At 40.8% G+C, this 17,706-nt stretch overlaps 2 protein-coding genes across 4 annotated transcripts; both read right to left on the bottom strand.

Annotated features, from left to right (window-relative positions):
- Positions 1-143: 143 nt before the first annotated feature.
- On the bottom strand, positions 144-6,003 carry LOC144468767 (folliculin-interacting protein 2). Of its 3 annotated transcripts, none has more exons than XM_078178470.1 (12): positions 5,597-6,003; positions 4,505-4,688; positions 4,328-4,417; positions 4,181-4,260; positions 4,013-4,083; positions 3,743-3,862; positions 3,436-3,664; positions 3,032-3,361; positions 2,880-2,964; positions 1,443-2,743; positions 921-1,374; positions 144-848 (listed from the first exon to the last, which is right to left on the bottom strand). In XM_078178470.1, exons 1-12 carry the CDS (start codon positions 5,695-5,697, stop codon positions 636-638), a joined length of 3,258 nt encoding a protein of 1,085 aa, XP_078034596.1. In that variant the 5' UTR covers positions 5,698-6,003; the 3' UTR covers positions 144-635. The 3 variants fall into 3 exon arrangements, with proteins under 3 accessions (XP_078034596.1, XP_078034595.1, XP_078034597.1); XM_078178469.1 differs by having other exon boundaries at positions 3,032-3,364; positions 5,597-6,002; XM_078178471.1 differs by lacking the exon at positions 5,597-6,003 and adding an exon at positions 5,021-5,252 and having other exon boundaries at positions 3,032-3,364.
- A 600-nt stretch (positions 6,004-6,603) lies between these two features.
- Positions 6,604-10,355, bottom strand: LOC144468470 (dnaJ homolog subfamily B member 13). Its single transcript, XM_078177953.1, has 7 exons — positions 10,255-10,355; positions 9,427-9,648; positions 8,975-9,119; positions 8,468-8,645; positions 7,942-8,113; positions 6,861-7,144; positions 6,604-6,743 (listed from the first exon to the last, which is right to left on the bottom strand). The coding sequence occupies exons 1-7, from the start codon at positions 10,353-10,355 to the stop codon at positions 6,604-6,606; spliced, it is 1,242 nt and encodes a 413-aa protein (XP_078034079.1).
- Between the last annotated feature and the right edge of the window lie 7,351 nt (positions 10,356-17,706).

Here is a 17,706-nt window from a genome sequence, read left to right as displayed (position 1 = left end):
AACTTCTTGCTTCCATGAATTTGCGGAAGGTTAGTGGGATTACTAAGATGAAAAACTTTAATACGTTCAAGTATAAAAATGATTTTATGCTTTATTATTTTCCACCCTTACAGAGTGTGTAGAATCGAATATTTACGTGTCGTGTAAAAAAACAACTATTTACGCTATGTGTTAAATTATGCTTAAAATTTTAAATATGTGACTGGGTGATTACAATCTGTAACAAAACTATGCGCCGCATTTTTATACAATAAAACGTTTTAACGTTATCTGACCAAACTGAACCGTCGTACATACTTTGAAAATGAGAATTTATAAAAAGCGTTTCAATGCCGAAGAAGAAAAGTATCAGATATTGCACATAAACATTATAAAGTATATACATAAGTTCTAACATTTAAATGCAAATGTAAAACCTTCGTCTATCATTTAATAAATAGAATTCGCGGAAGCATCGCGTATTTAAAAAAAAGAATTTAAATTTATATTGGCATATTTGAATTAATGAAACAAATAATATTCATAACGTATAAACAGATAATGAAATACATCTTGCAGTATTCATTATGCGAAACAGAATCTGTGTGTCAGTGTCCAAAGAGAAAACGAATGATAATAAGACTCATGAAACGTAGTCAAGCAAGAGTCAAACCAAATCTTTGTGCTATCTCTGGCGAATGAGAAGTTGCGACTGCAAGTAAAAGCGGTATATCTGCTGCATCGAGGTCAAGTGCATTCGACAGGTTAGCGACATTGGCATCGCAAAGTTCTGTTGCCATCAACATTTCAGCCAAGGCTTCGCTCTTCAGCCACATTTCTTTTAATTTTGTCTCCAGGATACCTACACACTGAAATTAGATTTACAAATTACATGACATTGTGCTACAGAGTCACCGTCTCAGGCATTGCAATATCCTTACATGTGATGTTGAATGGTACTTTCGCCATATGTAAGCAAAACCCTCCAGCATGTCGGACACAAGTCGTGACATGCCCACTGGCAATGGTTTTGAATGCGATGGCGTGTTGTTGGATATGATCCCAACATGCCAAGTATCTAAATCGGCTAAAATACAGAGTGATTCAGTAATTGGTTGGTCGATGGTCGGGAAACGAACACCAGCTAGACATTCTTCTCGTATATAGTACCACCATTCTTTCTCTGTTTCAACCTGGCCGTTAATTTCTCTTTGTTTTAAAACTTTCTTTTTCCTTCTCTTCTTCTTGGGCAGACCTTGTAAAACTAATCCCCATGTGTAGCCCGTCTGAACATTATTTGTCCCATGAGACACTTCACTCTTTATCCTGTTTTGCAAAAGCGTGTTTGTGAAACCTCTATCCTGCTTCAAATCAGTCTTTTTCATTTTCTTTGTCCTGCAAATGAAAAAAGAGTTAAGATTCGATCTTAGCACTTACTAGGCTATGAATTTGATGGAACTAACCGTGGCATGGGCAATTCCACGACACTGCCAGCTTCCATCAAAGCTTCCAAGCTATTTGACCTGGTCAATCCTACATTTCCATCACCTCCACTACCACCACAAGTACGCAAAACCTCAGTGGCATTAGTGGGCGTTTCTAAAACTTGTTTGCCGCTGTCAAAATTTTGAGAGGATACATAACCCTGGCCGTTACATATTTTGCAAAACGTAGCAGTCATACTGGAAGGTGCACCTGGCGGCGTTTGTATACTTTTAGAGGACTCTGGAAAATTTCTTTGTATAATCTTTCTCAATACACCTTCTGGCAACTGTGCAGACGTGCTTGGTACTCTGGTGAACATGTACGAACACTGGCAACTGTGATTAAGACGTGTGCGTGACAACGTCTTTGCAGACTTCTCTTCATCGCCTAACATGAAGAAGACTTGAGAATTTTTCATTTCCTCGGCCATAGTCTGGCCCGATTCAAAATCTGGCCTATTAGAATATAATTTTAGAGTATCGTATGACGTATCATTAAATCCCTGTAACGTGTTGGATTTTAAATTCGTGAATGATTCCTCTGCTTCATCACTTTCTAATTTCTTCTCGAAGTTCCATAACGAAAAGTCATGGCAATGTTGAGCATCAGTCTTAGTCATATCAGTATCCTGCGACGCGCTATCGCTTACTATAATTTTAACTTTACTGGATGCATAGGTCTTCTCGTCGACAACACTGTTTTGATCTTCATTTGCTAGTTCCCTGCGAGGCAATTCTTTGGGAAGACATTTCATTTCTCGCTCTAGCTCGACTGGTTTTAACATAAACGAGTCAAGATTCGACTCCATAGTGGTGCTACGCTTGAGGGAACTAACAGAGCTCTCTGCTCTTAGTCTGTCTATAGTGCACCGTGGATACGGGCGTTGTGTTGCAGCATTGCTGCTCTCTGCATCGCAAGAACTTTCATACACAGGAATTTGTTTGCGAGCTTGCGCTGCGCGTCTAGAAATGCCTCTATCAGAACACGGTGCTTTAGTGTTAAATAAATGCGGACGCTTTAGTCTCGCTTGTTCCAAAAGATTCGCAGCTTCTTGGATGTCGTCTTCAGTTGTGCAAAAGTATTCCTGACGCTTCTGTATGATTCCACTGCGGATAAAGTATGATAAGAACGACAGTACAGAGTTGATCAGCTCGACTTTTTGAGGGTCCCCTGCGACGACAGTGTGTGCTACCCTTATGGGATTGCCCAAAGCTCCGTACAAATCTCCTAGTTGAGCCCACAGAGGATTGCAGGGGTACCAAGTACCCATTTTCTCCATCTAAAATAAATTTCATTATACACTGTTGCCCTTAGTAAAGCCATCAGAGTCAAAAATTGAATTTTTTAATATCGCCACTGATCAGAGGGTCAATATTATAGTTCGGGTAGTTGTGGTGTAATTACTGTGTAGTTACCAATTGTCGATCATGAATAGGCAGTGCAGTGTATATCCATCCCAGGTGATATGTTAAGACAGCAGTTACAACGGTACTCAAAAAACTAGAAAACATTAATGTTAGAACTAGTCAATTGATAGCCTAATGATATCCTATCTTTAGCCACTCACAAGTTGGTTGACTTAGTGTCAATCTGTTCGAGCAGCTGACACATTTGTTGTAAACTGTAATTTAATGTATTTATTTTGTGCTCCACCTTCACTGAATTAAGTAGTACGTCATGCCATAATAAAGGCGAGCGCGTGTGCATTCTCGCGTTAACATTGGTAAGTAAACGTAGTAATGAGATAACAAATTTGAAGGAAGATTTGTAAAGTCGTTCTGGAAGCTGAGCCCCCTTGTTACGAGCGACTAGGTTGCCAGATTCTATGCAGAAGTATCGCAGGCGGTCCAACATTCCTTCTAGGAGAGCCATGTGCTCTAGAAGGGAAGCTTCCACTCTACTGAAATTAAAAACAAACAACGTACATTGCACTGAAATTAACACTGTGTATTGTTATAGAACAGATCATACCTTTCATGGCCTTCAGCTAGCCGCACTAGCATTGTTAAGCCCAGTCTTGTTTTGTGACGTTTGCCACGATTGTCTCTATTTTCTGACCCATTGTCATTCCACTGCATTCCGAAGACGTCATCAGAATCTGACCGTGCAAGAGAAGTGGAAACTGCCCGCAGCCATCGACGACGCAAACTCGAGAGACTACCAATACCTGAGGAACCACTGCTCTCCAATGACTGGGAACCTGGATTGTCATCAAATTATACTTCGTACAATGAACACCTACCGAGAATGAATCATGCGTAACTTGCAGTAAACTTACTGCCCATCGGCGGTGGTATGTCTATGTCCCATCCACTCCCTGTGCTAGAGCAAGTGGAGTTCTTCCTTGGACCTGCAGTCAAGTCTGGTCCCGATAAGTTCGCGGAACTTGGCTGAGACACTAAAAAGAGAATGGTCTATTCCAATATTTGATTTTGAACTCTGCCATCGATTTATAACATAAAGTTTTTTGAATCCTTGGACACCTTGTAATTTTTAATTAATAATTTATAAAAAGTATTGTGAGTTACATGCTTCCATTTTCACTTACAGAGTGTTCGGATGCTAGAATTGGAATCCAAGTTCATGGAACGACCCAGCCCTTCATCCGACACTTTCTCACTAAAAATACGATTATATAATAAGTCGAACATAACGATTACAAATCAACCATAACGCAAAATCGATAACTGGCATACTAGAGATGAATAAGCCTTACCTTGGCTTGTATGTGTTGTGGTCTGTAGCAGGGAATACTTTAGTGCACATGATACATGGTGGCGAATTCATAGAATGGATCTAAAAAACATGAATACTCTTTATTATTCAATTTATAATGTTTACTAAAATTGCTATTTAAGTTTACCTTGAAGGAGGATCCTCTGTATTTCATAGCCACGGTTCCGAACACCATTTCGCTTAATAAAGTCACGTCATCCTCGGCCGTTTTTTCTCGCTAAGAAAAATAAGATATATTAATGAAGTATTTAATGAGATAATTTTTGCGGAGTTCAATGATTGATTGAAAATTGTCACTACTTACGAAGTTAATTGGATCAGCGGTCGACGGGCTGTCATTATTTTTGAGATCGTACGCCGCCGATTTAGATTTTCGCCATTGCTTTTCCAATGATAAGGAATCAAACAAGAGTTTTCTCCCGCGCGATTCGCATTCCCGAAACAACAGGATGCGAACTTCTTCGGTGCCGAGACATAGCCCAGAATTTCTGTAAATATTGGATATTGCATGTTAATTAATGATGCAAATATATTCATAAATTTGAACGAGTGTAAGACTTGTCTATAAAATTATGAATTATTCTATTTTCAACATTTCCGCGCGTACGACGGAAGCGAAGTGGAAACAATGTCTCCGTTTGAACGTGTGATTGTCTAATATTATACGAGCATTGCATGTCTATTCTTCCTTATATAACGCATTAATCTACATATAGTGAGCATCAAATTTAAATGTTACAACAATTCCCGCGATTCATGCCAAAAGCATCGATTACAACGTGCTTAGGAGCGTAGAGATAAAAACCGTTAGATACTTTACACTGTTTTCGCAAACGGTTTCCATAAATTTTGTTCTTAAATAACCGAAATCCATAATTCCATGGGCGGGATAAAACTTTCATACGTTCGTGTGCGAAAGGAAGAAAATATTTAGTGCATTCACGTGAAATAGTCTTCTTCTTTCGAATATTTGTAACAGATGTTTGGAAAGTTTTAACTTAGAGGTCAATTTTACGGCTCGATGCAGAAGCTAAGTCACGAGTGTGTTAGTAACGAGCTGCGATTATGTCTCCCGCCAACGGAGATCTAGAAACGAACGTAACGCAAAATAGGTTAAGATTCCACGAAAATATTATATCCGACTCGCATTAGAATTCAAACGATTTTTCCCGCGTTCATGAACTTTGAAAGGGCCGCTATTTTATCTTGCAGGAAAGGCGAGAAATGGAAATGATTTAAGGGCACCGATGATCGATATACTATATCAACGATAGATATCGATGCAATCAATCAGACCTGCAAATATAGAAGAACGGCAGTATAAAAAGAGGCAATCACGAGCAAGGAGACTGTAATTAAACGAGATGCTAATGCCCGAAAAAACAGCAGTTCTCACCTATCATTTTCTTGCGTTCCGACATTCGACGCCACGAATGTTTGGACGTTGTTTGTGCAACTCCTCCGCGAAGGGAACAGCTTATCGAGAAAAGGCATCATAAACCAACGACCACTTACAGTTACCGCATTGCTCGCTAACTTTGTTTCGTTTTCGGTCTATCATGTCACAAGGAACTGCACCATACATGTTCGCGAGTATCAGTCAACTGTAAATAAAGTCACGTGCGGTGGAGTCATATGATTGTCCGAGATTATCATGTTTCGTTCCGGCCAATACCGAACGAAACGTATCGTTCGTGTTTATTTCGCTTCTAATCCTCGTGATCCTTCGAGCTTGTCGCCGGAACCGGTTCACTGGAATGTCGATGAAAATTTTCGAAAAAATTAGGAGAACAGTACAAGAGAATAAATTTGTTCGATCAGGAGACCAATTACCGATCTTGCAAACTGTTTTACCCGGATGACGCTTACCGGTTACATCGTCAGAAGGCACCACTTTCCGTATGCACTATGCTACCTTATCTACAGAAAAAGGAGTTTTATCTTCAGAGCATAGGCGCGGGATTTAAATTAATTATATATGAAATGTTAATCAATCGTCGATTTTACTTACAACTTTATACAATTTTTTCAATTTGTTAAGCAGTTTCCTACACCAAAAAGAACGATACTCTCAAATAATACTTTTAAAAGCGTTTTTTTACAATAAATTTGCTAAAAGTATTGAATAATTGCCAGTGGTTGATTTAGTATTTTTATTATTTAAATTTATCTATTACACTTCGTAACAGGTAACTTTAGATGCGAAGTCTGTTATATAGACATAATCAATTTTGATATTCTCGATAATCATCTTTAGCAAACTAAGAACTTAAAGGAAAATTTGAATTATGCTGTTTTCAATTTCCCTCTCGCGGAGGGCGCCACGTGTAGCGATATTAACCGTTTGAATGCTCCTCGCTCGAAAAAGTTAACGGACAATTCTTCTCTGTTTCCAAGATGCAATTACGAAGTGTAGAATGGACTGTTTAACGCGAAAGGTATACAAAATCTTTTATTTGTAAGTAAATTGTTACAAAATGTCTGATCTGACAATTGCATAGGCAATAGAATACTTTCATCATTTGTCGGACTGAAATAGTAACCTAAAGTATACGATAGTGAATAGTTATATGAGTAGAGTAACAGGAATGGAAAATGTAATCCAACATATGAATTTTGTGTGGTAAATGTAATGTTAGGAGCAATCTCATATTATTTACATATTTGTTCCAATTCTTTGGCCTCAAGGTCAGCTGGATCCCGACGTACCGGAACATCAAAGTCAACGTTCATTCGCATTTTATTCGCCAATATGAAACGATGGACGTACTCTGTGTCCTTGATATCATCAGCCGTTTCGAAAGCTCTTTTAACCAGATCTTTATTAGACACCGGCATGTACACAGGAAATTCAACTTTGAACTCGACAATAAGAGATCCTTTTTTGTTCGGAATTTCCGGTAGCGGTAGTCCTTCATTAGGTATGCACTTCTGATATCCTGGCCTGTTGCATTCAAATATTTTTATGGTTACCATATACGTATAAACCACATAGATCATTATTATAAATATCTGCAATCAAATTTCTTTCTTTCTCGCAAAATGGACAAAGGAAACTACTCTACCGATCTAGAGGTGCTGTTTTGCAAAAATAGCATTGATAACGCGATTAAGTTCCTCATTTTTGTCGAAATAGCACATGCATTTACAGGGACCTTCTACTTTTGCAATTTCCGAGGAAAATAGAACAACTGATAAGATCGTTCAGCGATGGAGACAAGAATGAACGAAAACCTCTGCTCAGGTTGCACAGCTATCCGTGCTTGCAGGGCAAACATTATTCGGGCGTTCAGTGTAGGTATACTTATTCGATCATTCAAGTTTCTGCTTTCTATTTTTGCAATATTTTTCTATATTGTCTTATCATATGAAATTATTATTGAAAACATACACTCAAATATATAATAATTATTCTAATTTCTAGTTGTACAAAATATTACAAAAAGATTAGTACCTAAAAAAGATGATAAATGTAAAGATACACAGTGTCACATAAACGTTATAACAATTATTTTAATTAAAGCTTACAGAGCCAGTTGTAGAGGGTATTGTAGAAAAAATATACAGAAAGTATTAAACTTAATGCAGCGACTGAAAGAAAATGGTAAAATGTAAATCCGTATTGTAATATATAATTTTGTAAAATACGTAATTTTAATGCTTGTAACGTTTTCAAGTTGGCCAGATGAACGAGGAAACGAGAAGGGGTAGGATAGTGTGTATGATGCGAAGACGGCGTACTTGATGACAGACGTTATTAGTATTCGAAGGGTTCTGTCGTCGAGGGTGTTGACGGTGACCACTGTTCCGGTCAGTGCCTCTCGCAGAAAGATATCGACCGTCATGTGCAAGTCAGAGCCCTCTCTTCGGAAGGTCTCGTGGGGCCGGTCCTCCGTGATGAAGATTACATCCGCTACGCTGACGTGCTTCAGACTGAGTAAAGACATTACGCGAACTGCCGCGATTAACCCATTTCTGCCCGGAACGGCATGCACAATGCATTTTAAACGCATCCTTCGCGATTATTCGAATCGATACCGCGCGCCGGACACCGGTGAGCTTGATTTTATTTCTACCCGCGTTTTCTGAAAATTCTTTAACACGCTTATCTGGTTCCCATCAATTTGAAGAATTTGGAAGTCATTTATACTCGCTTAAGTACCGAAAGTTAAATCCGAGACTCCCAGTTCCGAACAGAAATGATTAGATACATTTTGAAGACTGAAGGTTAAAGAATTATGCTTATATTTTAAATTAAAAAAATTACCGGGAACCTTGGTGGGTCCCTGATCGCCCTCTTTCGGAAAGACGATCCTCGTTCCTCTAGGGATGCCTGGTTTAATAGGTATAGTTAGGATCTTCTCATTCGTCATTGTTCTAGATTTATCATCCCCCACAAGGACCAATCTCTGAATCTTCATTTTTTTTATTCCTCCATTAAGGACCTGTTGACGTTTACATGGGCCTACAGAATACACGACTGTCCACGAAGAACGAATATTAGATATTCACAGAAGATATACTCTTAAAAGACACTATTGTAGCCTCATCATGTAGCGTCTGATAAAAATAAAAGGATCATCAGTTGACTGATGGAACGCTAGTAGCGAGGATACGAAGAGGATCGTGTACAGTTAGAGATCAGTGTAGTAAGTATCGCGTTGCAGAAAACAAGCGGGGAGATGGTTTGCGGTGGCGATTATCATGTCGCGTCTACGGCGATTAACACCGTGCGAAAGAAAAACTATAAATAAGTAGAACGTCGATATAATACCTCCAATAGGGTTAGGTACAAGGTTTTTATCAGAGGTTCTTCCTTGCGCTTCAAACCGCGTCCCTCGGGAAATTCCAGCAGAGTTGAAGGCTGCGATAGTACATGGAGTAGATCAGCATAAGGCTTGTCAGTCCCGAAGAATTCCCTAAAGAGGTGCCGATAGATCAGATCGTAAATATTCAAACTTTTTAAGTGGCTGTTAAGCTTAGCGGGTCCAGCTTGTGTCTCCATTTAATGGATTACAGGAAGGGTTACTTTAATTTTATCAGAGTACTCAAAGTACAAAGTACAGTAACGAAGACAATGAAAAAGCCACTAGAATGCCTCTTATGTTTCAAACTTTTGTAATTCAGAAAATGGATATATTGAGTAGAATGTGAATATAAAATTTTAGTTTTATTTGAGCTAGTTTCATAATTACTGGGCTTGGATTGTACGGACTTTGCATGTACCTGTAAGTTCTCATCGGCTCCCCGTGATAAACGTAGGGTTCAACGAAACCTTCTGCGCTCGGCACGCCATTTTTAAGGCCTTCCTCCCCGAATTGATCGTATATGGCCCTCCTAAAGGAATCAGAAAGCACGTCGTATGCCTCGGCCACTAAGGCGAAAATCGTCGCGAAGCTCTGGTCCGGCGTTCCTTTTGGATTGTATCGTATCGCCAGCCGACGGAACCTGAAAATATGAACGCGAGAATATGATTCAATGTACAAGGTAGTTTCAAAGGAGTGTTGTGTAAACATTTGATTAACGTCTCGATAATATTTTAATTCTAACGTACATGCGAATTTTTATGTATTTATAATTTAAACATTAACAGTATAGCAACAGAGCGTGTCTGAAGATTTCTACGTCTTCGAGTAATAACAGAACTGTAGGAACTTCTGAAACGAAATAATGTTTTGCATAAAAATCATTCGAGGAAGAAATTAAAAACAATCTCGCAGATACAATCTATTATTAAATATACCAAAAATCGTTTCAAAGCGGGGATGTGAAAATCGAAATCAATAATGCAGCTATTCAATCGTTTAATTTAATGTAATCGTTACATAGAAAAGCAGTAGAAATTAATAATGTGGAGAGTTATCTAGAAGTGGTAGTAATAGGAGGTATCGGACAAATCGAACGTTGATTTTTAGGCAGGAGGAGGTTGTTTAGTGTCGAGAAAGCGTCGCGCGACAGAAGCGGAAGTGAAGAAACGTCTCGCGATGCGAGAAGATCGATAAAGGAAGCGACGGAGAAGGGTACAGCCAATGCAACCGAGAAGATCTCACTTACGCCTGCTTGATCTCTAAATCGTTAGCATTCTTTTTCAACGACAGCACGCCGTAATAGTCTATGCCTCGCTTGATACAGGAACAATCTTTATTGCACGACATGTCTACTTTCATGAAAAACGAATAACGATCAAATGAGTCTATTACATTAGGTTACAGTGCACTGATTGGACGACAATCGACAACTATTTCTATGCGTTCGTGGCTAATATCAGGATGGGAAGGTTGCACGAAAAATCCGGAAAAGAATGAAAATCGTTGGATCGTCGTTTATTTTCAACAACCAATGCGCCCCTCTCGACAACGAAATAATAGCAACGTTCGTATGTCAGTTCTCGTGATTAATAATCGTCTCGCGCTCTGTATTTATTGTTAAAGACGGTACAATAATTTGGTGAACCGTCGGACGATTCTAGAAGCAGGAAGATCATTATGGAGGTTTCCGGATTAATTTTGAATCTCGTGCGGAAAGGTGACTGCGATAATTTTTGTTCAGCGTTATTATTGCCGTGATTTTCGATTGCGAAAGTCCATTGTAAAGCGAGCGTCACTAGAGTACTGTATCGGTTAGTCCAAATAGAAGCAATTATCAATACAGTACAAATAGAAATCTTATAGTTAAATATAATTAAATTTATGATAATCGAATTGTTATACTTCGTGTAATAAAATATATTATTGTGATAATGTTATAGCTACTACAAAGGCGGAATCCAAGGAGAAGTGTTCTGGGGAGCAGGTGACAAGCACCGACGACATAGGATCCTCTGATCAATGCGCATCCATCAGGAAGCCGTATCCTTGCAATTTAATCGAGGAGTCACGGGATGATTGCTCGTCGGAGGCGGCGAACGCAGCCGGGGAGAGGATATTCAAAGTATCTTTGAGAACGGCTGATGAAGATTTCATGAGCGATAAGGAGAACGGGTCAAGGAAGAAGATTCGCACGGAGCCGAGGCAGATACTACCCAACAGCCGACAAAAGAGCGACGAGCAGGAGAAAATCTTTGTACTGCAGCAACTCGGTCGATCGCAGATACGTCCGGAAGGATACCCGGCTTTCCTTTGCATCGATGGCCGGATTGCGGACTCGAACGGAGTTAAGCGAAAAATTCCTAGGCCGGCAAACGCGTTCATGCTTTTCGCGAACGAGTGGCGGAAGAAGCTTGCCGCCGAGAATCCTCGGGAGTCCAACAAGGACATCAGTGTCAGGTGGTCTCCTGATTTTTTACAGTAACTGTTCTCTTATTTTTTTTCTGGTTTTCGTTTAGCCACTAAAATTGTGCTTAACTATTTCGAACAATTCTGGTATTGGAACAATTCAATGAGTAAACACTTCGTTAAAGCTTTATGATTCTTTAAAGATCGGTATTTTATTGATTAGATTAGAAACCATGTTAAATTACTGTTCCTTAATTAAATTATTATTCCTTATTGTTTGAAGCTCGCTAAATCTGTTGCAATATTGACAAAGTTGTTCTCTGTGCAGATTGGGTATCCTGTGGAAGAACATGGCGAAGGACGTGAAGGAAAAGTATTTCGCTCTGGCGCGGGAAGTGGACGCGGAGCACAAGAGGAAGTATCCAGGTACGCCTATAGTTCTCCTACGAACCGATATGACCCCGTTCTCGCGTTCGTAGCGGCTCCCCGAAGTTTATCGATATGCATGAATGTTCATGGCGTGCGTTCGGTGGGTACACGGCGCATGGTTGTATCCTTAGAACCATAGCACGAACCAACGAAACCTCTACGGTGTGATAAAAATCTTCCAACCGCAAAACGCTTTCCACACATTCCCTTGGCATTGCGGATTTTCTGCATTTACGCAGTGCGCAAAATTCGCGGCGAACAGAATTTTCCCAACTATTTCCTGAGCCTGGCAAAACCCAACGACGAAACGATAAGGCTCCCTATGACGTCGATTGCTAAAATTTCCAGTCTACGAGGTGAACGCCGCTCCCATCTCACCCCTGGTATTTTCACTGCTGTACGGAGCGCGTTTTATCCATTTTACTTGAAAATTTTATAGAGCTTCATAAAGCACGGGAAACATTAAATTTTTCAGTGCTGCACATTCTTCTTTTATCTATTTTACTTTATCGTGTAATACAGGCGGTACTTTCCGGAATTCGAAGCTCCTCGATTAACCAGACCCAATTTCCCTTTACGATTTTCAAAAATACGAAGTGTTTTCTCCGATATTCAATTTTATATGATACCAATTTACTCCACGTTCTAGAAAAATGTGAGGCTGCCCTAGACGTCGTACAATTACTATGAAAATCCGAGCAGTTGCATTCTCCACAGCAATTACCTACTTTAAAATTTCGACTTCGGCTAGCTGCAGCCTGCTGCGGCTCGGCAAGAGGTTAAACACCGCGCACGCAAAGTATTTAAAGCCCGGCGACAGTGGTCTCGGTGCATCGGCCGAATATCACGGACAAATATTTTATCGAGCGCGTGGGTGGAGGAGAGAGCCGAGGAGGGGTGCGCGACGAATTTTTCTCGCACACCCCGTGTACAGAGGGTGTGCGAATAAATCTGCTGGGACCAGTGGTGGTTTAATTGGGGCCGGTTCGACGATCTTGCTCTGGTTCGATATGATAGGCGAAAATGCTCGGCCTTAATGGATTTTGTTTGCGGGCCCGCGGCGGGTCGGACAGTCGTCTGGCCCGCGGAGAGGACATTCAGCCGAGTGAATGCTCAGTAATGCGCTGGGATACGTGAGGAATAATCGCGCTTGTCGGTGGGTGTAGGTAGTAGGTAGGTAGGTAGAGCGGCGGTCGTGTATCGGGCAGGTTCCTAGAGTCGCGTCGCAATCAATACCTCCGGTCTCTACTGTTCCCTCCCGCGCGTTCCCCGTCACTCACCCGAGAATATTTCTCCGCTTGCCACCCTGTGCCCTGTACCTCGACCCGCAAAACTCGTATCGCTCTGCCATCCCACCCACAAATCGACGAGCTGTAATCGCATTTTAGCTCCCCCGTGATCGGTCCTCCTCCCTCTTCACATCTTTTTCTCTCTGTCTCTCCCGTTATCCATCTATCTGTATATCTCTCAGCCATCTCTGTTCGACTCCCTGGGCTAATAACGGATTTAGCTGCGAACAAAAAAAGCTGGAAGGAGTTCATCCCCCATTTGGGCCAAAGGGTTACTATCGTCCCCGATAGCGGGGAAAGATTGAGAGATTGACCACCGGCTTTGATAAGAGATAGTAGCGGTTTATTGATTGCGATTTTTCAGGGTGGAGCTGGATTTTTCCGGACGGTTTTCGAAATTTTTGAGATTCGAGGTGGTGGTCCGATAGTTGTAGTTTTTAAAGATTTTTGGAACGTCGAGTTATCCTTTTTGGTGTAGTTTCTGAAATTTTTGAAATTGGAGTTAAAGTTTTGGGGAGGTTGTGCACTTTCGAGGGAAGCTTGCAAGGTCGAACCGAGGGACAGTCAAGGGAACAAGTTTTTAACGAGTTTCTGACATTGGTCTTTGGGTCCATTTATGTCGGATTTCAATGTCACTGTAAAAGCATTATAGGAAATATAGAAATATAGAAAGGAATCATTGAAATAAATAAACGAAAAAATTTATGCTGCGTAAAGATTCGCGGCCGAGTAATGATTACAGTTGAAGTTGCTCAGATTCGTTCCTAGTTTTGAGTAGGAGGGTCGACGGTTATTGGGGTTGATAGAAGTTGAAGTTAAGTGGTAAGGTTGATGGGTCAGGTGAAAGCTAGCTGTAATAAGGGAAAATGAAAATTGAATTAGTGTCACTCTCTCTCTCTCCGGTGGTTTCAGGCAATACTTGTCGGAACAGACTTTAACACTTCTCTGGCCCGCAAAGTTAGGCAGTAATTGATTATTTTCTAATTAGCGATATTGCGACTATTTAAACAGATTTGCGTTCCGATTGCCAAAATATCCGCGATTTAAACTTCTTCTGATTCGTTACCACTTTAATGCTTGCAATTACAGTGTATGATAAAATAATCGCGAGCATGAAAGTACTATTAAACGAGGCCGAATCGACAATTAAATAGAATAATAATAATGGGAGATGTGAATTCGACAAACGTTAATTATTAAATGTTCCGCAGCAGTATGCAGTCTGGTAACCGAAATTATTTTTGGTTCAATCTGATTTACGTTAAATCAACTTAAGCGTTTCGTTGTGAAGAGAATTTATGCATTCGCAGCAGGTGCGGACTCGCAAAATTATTTTTATCGCGTGGAATCATTCGGTCAGCAAAAGGATTTTTCCATTGTGTCCGCTTTTATAAAGTAATCCAACAAAATCCGAGATACTGCATCGAAATTAGCAGGAAATCAAAGATTCCGTATTTCTAGCATATTTTACGTTTTACGAGACGGTATTATGGAATCGCTGAAACGTTGAGTTAGGTAAAAAGAACGGAGCGCAGAGACGGCTATGCAATTTTTAAAGGAATTTCGCGGTGTCAGCATACCAGTTGCGTATGCCGCAAATGCATAAAATCCGCAGTCTAGTCATAATCGATCCTTTTGATTACGCTTCTGCATTTCGACCCGTCGACATCGTTTCGGCGATGAGAATTGAGTAATAGAGGCCGGATGGAAGGGGTTTTGGGGTTGGCTGAGGGGGTTGACGGGGACAAAGAGGGCGGAGGATGCAGAGGGGACGCGCACGTTCGACTGTTCTAACCGTTTTAATTAATTGGGAATAATCCATGAATGCTGTAGATGAACCGATATACCGAGCGCAAATAGTAATTGCACATTAGACGGATCGATCGCTCCGCTCTTAACCTAATCTCGTCCCCCTTCTAATTATCGTGTTTACATTACAATCGATCGCGAAAGCCGGAAAGTGAGGAACGTCTATCGGCTAGCTGCGTTATCGCGAAAGAAACACATGCTGCGTTAAATAAAAGTGACTCTTCGTTGGACTAAAATAATAAAATACTTTGTCACCGTTTACACGAATTTGCAAATTTAATGAAAATGATTCAAATTGAATGAAAATGCGAAATATTTTACTTCTCGTGCAAAGGCATTATTCATAAACCTGTGATTGAATTGCAGAAATTTTATTATATCAAATTGAACATTTTACAGGTACGTAAGAGAAACGCAATCGATTCATACATTTGTTAACGTAGATGATATAAACACACACTACACACATCAACAGGATACAATTACGTAGATGTAAAGGTATGACAACCAACGAATTATTCCTACATATTTTCGACATCAGTTTTCTGTAACTTTACAAAATGAGTTTCTGTTTCAATATGTTTTTAGTAGCCTTCCCTGAAACACGATGGGCATCGTAGAACGGCTTAAATTTCCGCAGCAACCCGTGTCGCATCATTTAGATCTACAATCAGCTTGATTATCCGAAATGAGCGTTAGAACTACCAGACTCGTCTAGTTAATCAGTAGGCTGCAGATCTTTATGTAACTCAAAATTCGTTTCAATTTATGTCAGGGTATAGACGCATGAAGATCCGCAGTTAATTATTTCATAACTGAAATATTTTTCATCTAGTAATAGCAGTTCTGAAACAACTGCTAATGTTTGAGCGTTGTTATCGTCAAAAATTGCTTAACGTCTTGTTACATTGAAAACACCATGTAAACTAGTTGTCACAATGTTCTGGTTACGTTCAACAGGCCACGTAAATTGGTCATTAGTAGTACCTTGGTAGTTCTAGTGTCAATGCTTGGTGGGTTCAGCGTTAAATGACCACGAACAGTGGTAGCGTTGTGATCGAGGGGCTGGGGGCAGTAGCCACGAGAAAATTTCTGTGTCGAGGTGAGCCCGAGGTGAGAGACTCGTGTGCGAATCGGGGGAGGATATATCGCGGACCGGTAAACGGTCTCTCCTCATCACCGATAGCCACCGCCGGTGCGCTCACTGCTGGCTGAAAGTTCGAGGGGGTGCAAAGATCCAAGCTAAATTCCCCACTAAACGTCGGTCGCGCAATCGACACGAGTGGGGAGTTGGGGGTCGGTTGCGCGCCTCGGCCCCGAGCAAGCCCGAGTGGTCAATTAAGATCACCGGGAAGCGTCGATATGGTCTGCGCGAGCGTTCGAGAAACGCGGCACGGCGAGAGCGGATTCGCGTGCATCTGCGCGACTGCATCGCACGCGTGACGATGAGAGAGGGGGCGGCTAGTGGTTGTCCGCTGGGTTCCGCTCAGCTCTGCTCCGGCTTGCCAGGGTGGAGAAATCGCACTTGAAACGACACCGGATACAAGCTGCAGTCTACATGCACTTTTGTCAAATTGTTCAAGCGTTCGAATGGATCTTTGTTCTTGAAAAGGATTAGCAATTTGTCTCTGGACTGTCTCTGATGTTTATGGTCAGGGGATACTTGATTCTTTTCAGAAACTGTTCTTTGGAATGTCATAGAATATGTAATAATAGGAAAATCGAGATTTTATAATATAAATTAACTTTAACTGCTACAGTTAATTTTACTGTTAGATTTTTCATTAGAGACTTTATAGAAATAGAAAAATTAAGCTTCTACAAACTAACTGTTATTACTTGTACAACGATATTACTGTTAAATCTTTTATTAGAGGCTCTATATTAGGATTTCTTAACGCAATGATCAGAAGCATAGAAATTTCGAAATTGTTAAAAATTGCTTAAATATAAAAAGAAGAAAAAATAGCGTTTTCCACGCAATGAATTGGACTTGAGCTTGCAGCAGCGAGTGTGATTCGAAAAGCGATTTCCACACCCTAGCGATCCGTTAGTTAGCCTGGCCTGGTCTGGCGTGGCGTGGCACGATCGCGCCAAGGGAAGCCGTCAAAATGTCGAGGCTCGTGCATCCAGGTGGCACGTCGAGCCGAAGACACGAGTCGGGGGAGGAGTCTCTCTCCCTCTATTCCTCGGCGTCTGTAACGATCGCCGGTCATCGATCCGCTATCGCATCAATGCGACGCTCGGTTGCTCAAGAAAACGAGCCACGTCGACGCGCTCGTTCCTCGTCGGGCTGCGGGCTGCGACGGGTCCGACGGAAAATCGCGTCTTCAAGCTCGCCTTCCTGGGAATTTCTTATGGTAGGCTGAGGAGGAACTTGAGAAATTGCCTCCTCTCGCTACCACTTGCGGAGACTGCGGCTGAACGTTTACTTCCTCCATGATACAGATATCTTAATCCTCAGCCGGTGTTCTATCTTCTACTGCTCTTCGAACTGAATCTTGCAAATTTTTGTTATTTTATTGACAGACTTTTACTTACTTTTATTCAATAGCAAGATTGAAAAATTGTCAAAATTGAATATCACTTCTAGTTAAAAACTTCTGTCTTGAGATGTGCTTGTTTAGAATCAAAGTTTACTCGTAGACTGAAAGAGTTAGCGTTCTTCTGTTCAATATTAAGAACGAAAGATTGTCTGTAAAAATGCTCTAGCTTAGAATAGAAGGTTCGGTTGCAGAGGATTTCTTTTCAAAAATTGTTCCCAC

This window comes from Augochlora pura, chromosome 4, assembly GCF_028453695.1.
Source record: "Augochlora pura isolate Apur16 chromosome 4, APUR_v2.2.1, whole genome shotgun sequence".
NCBI classification, from domain to species: domain Eukaryota; kingdom Metazoa; phylum Arthropoda; class Insecta; order Hymenoptera; family Halictidae; genus Augochlora; species Augochlora pura.
Note: the sequence above shows the minus strand (reverse complement) of the source record. Positions and strands in the feature narration are given on the sequence as shown.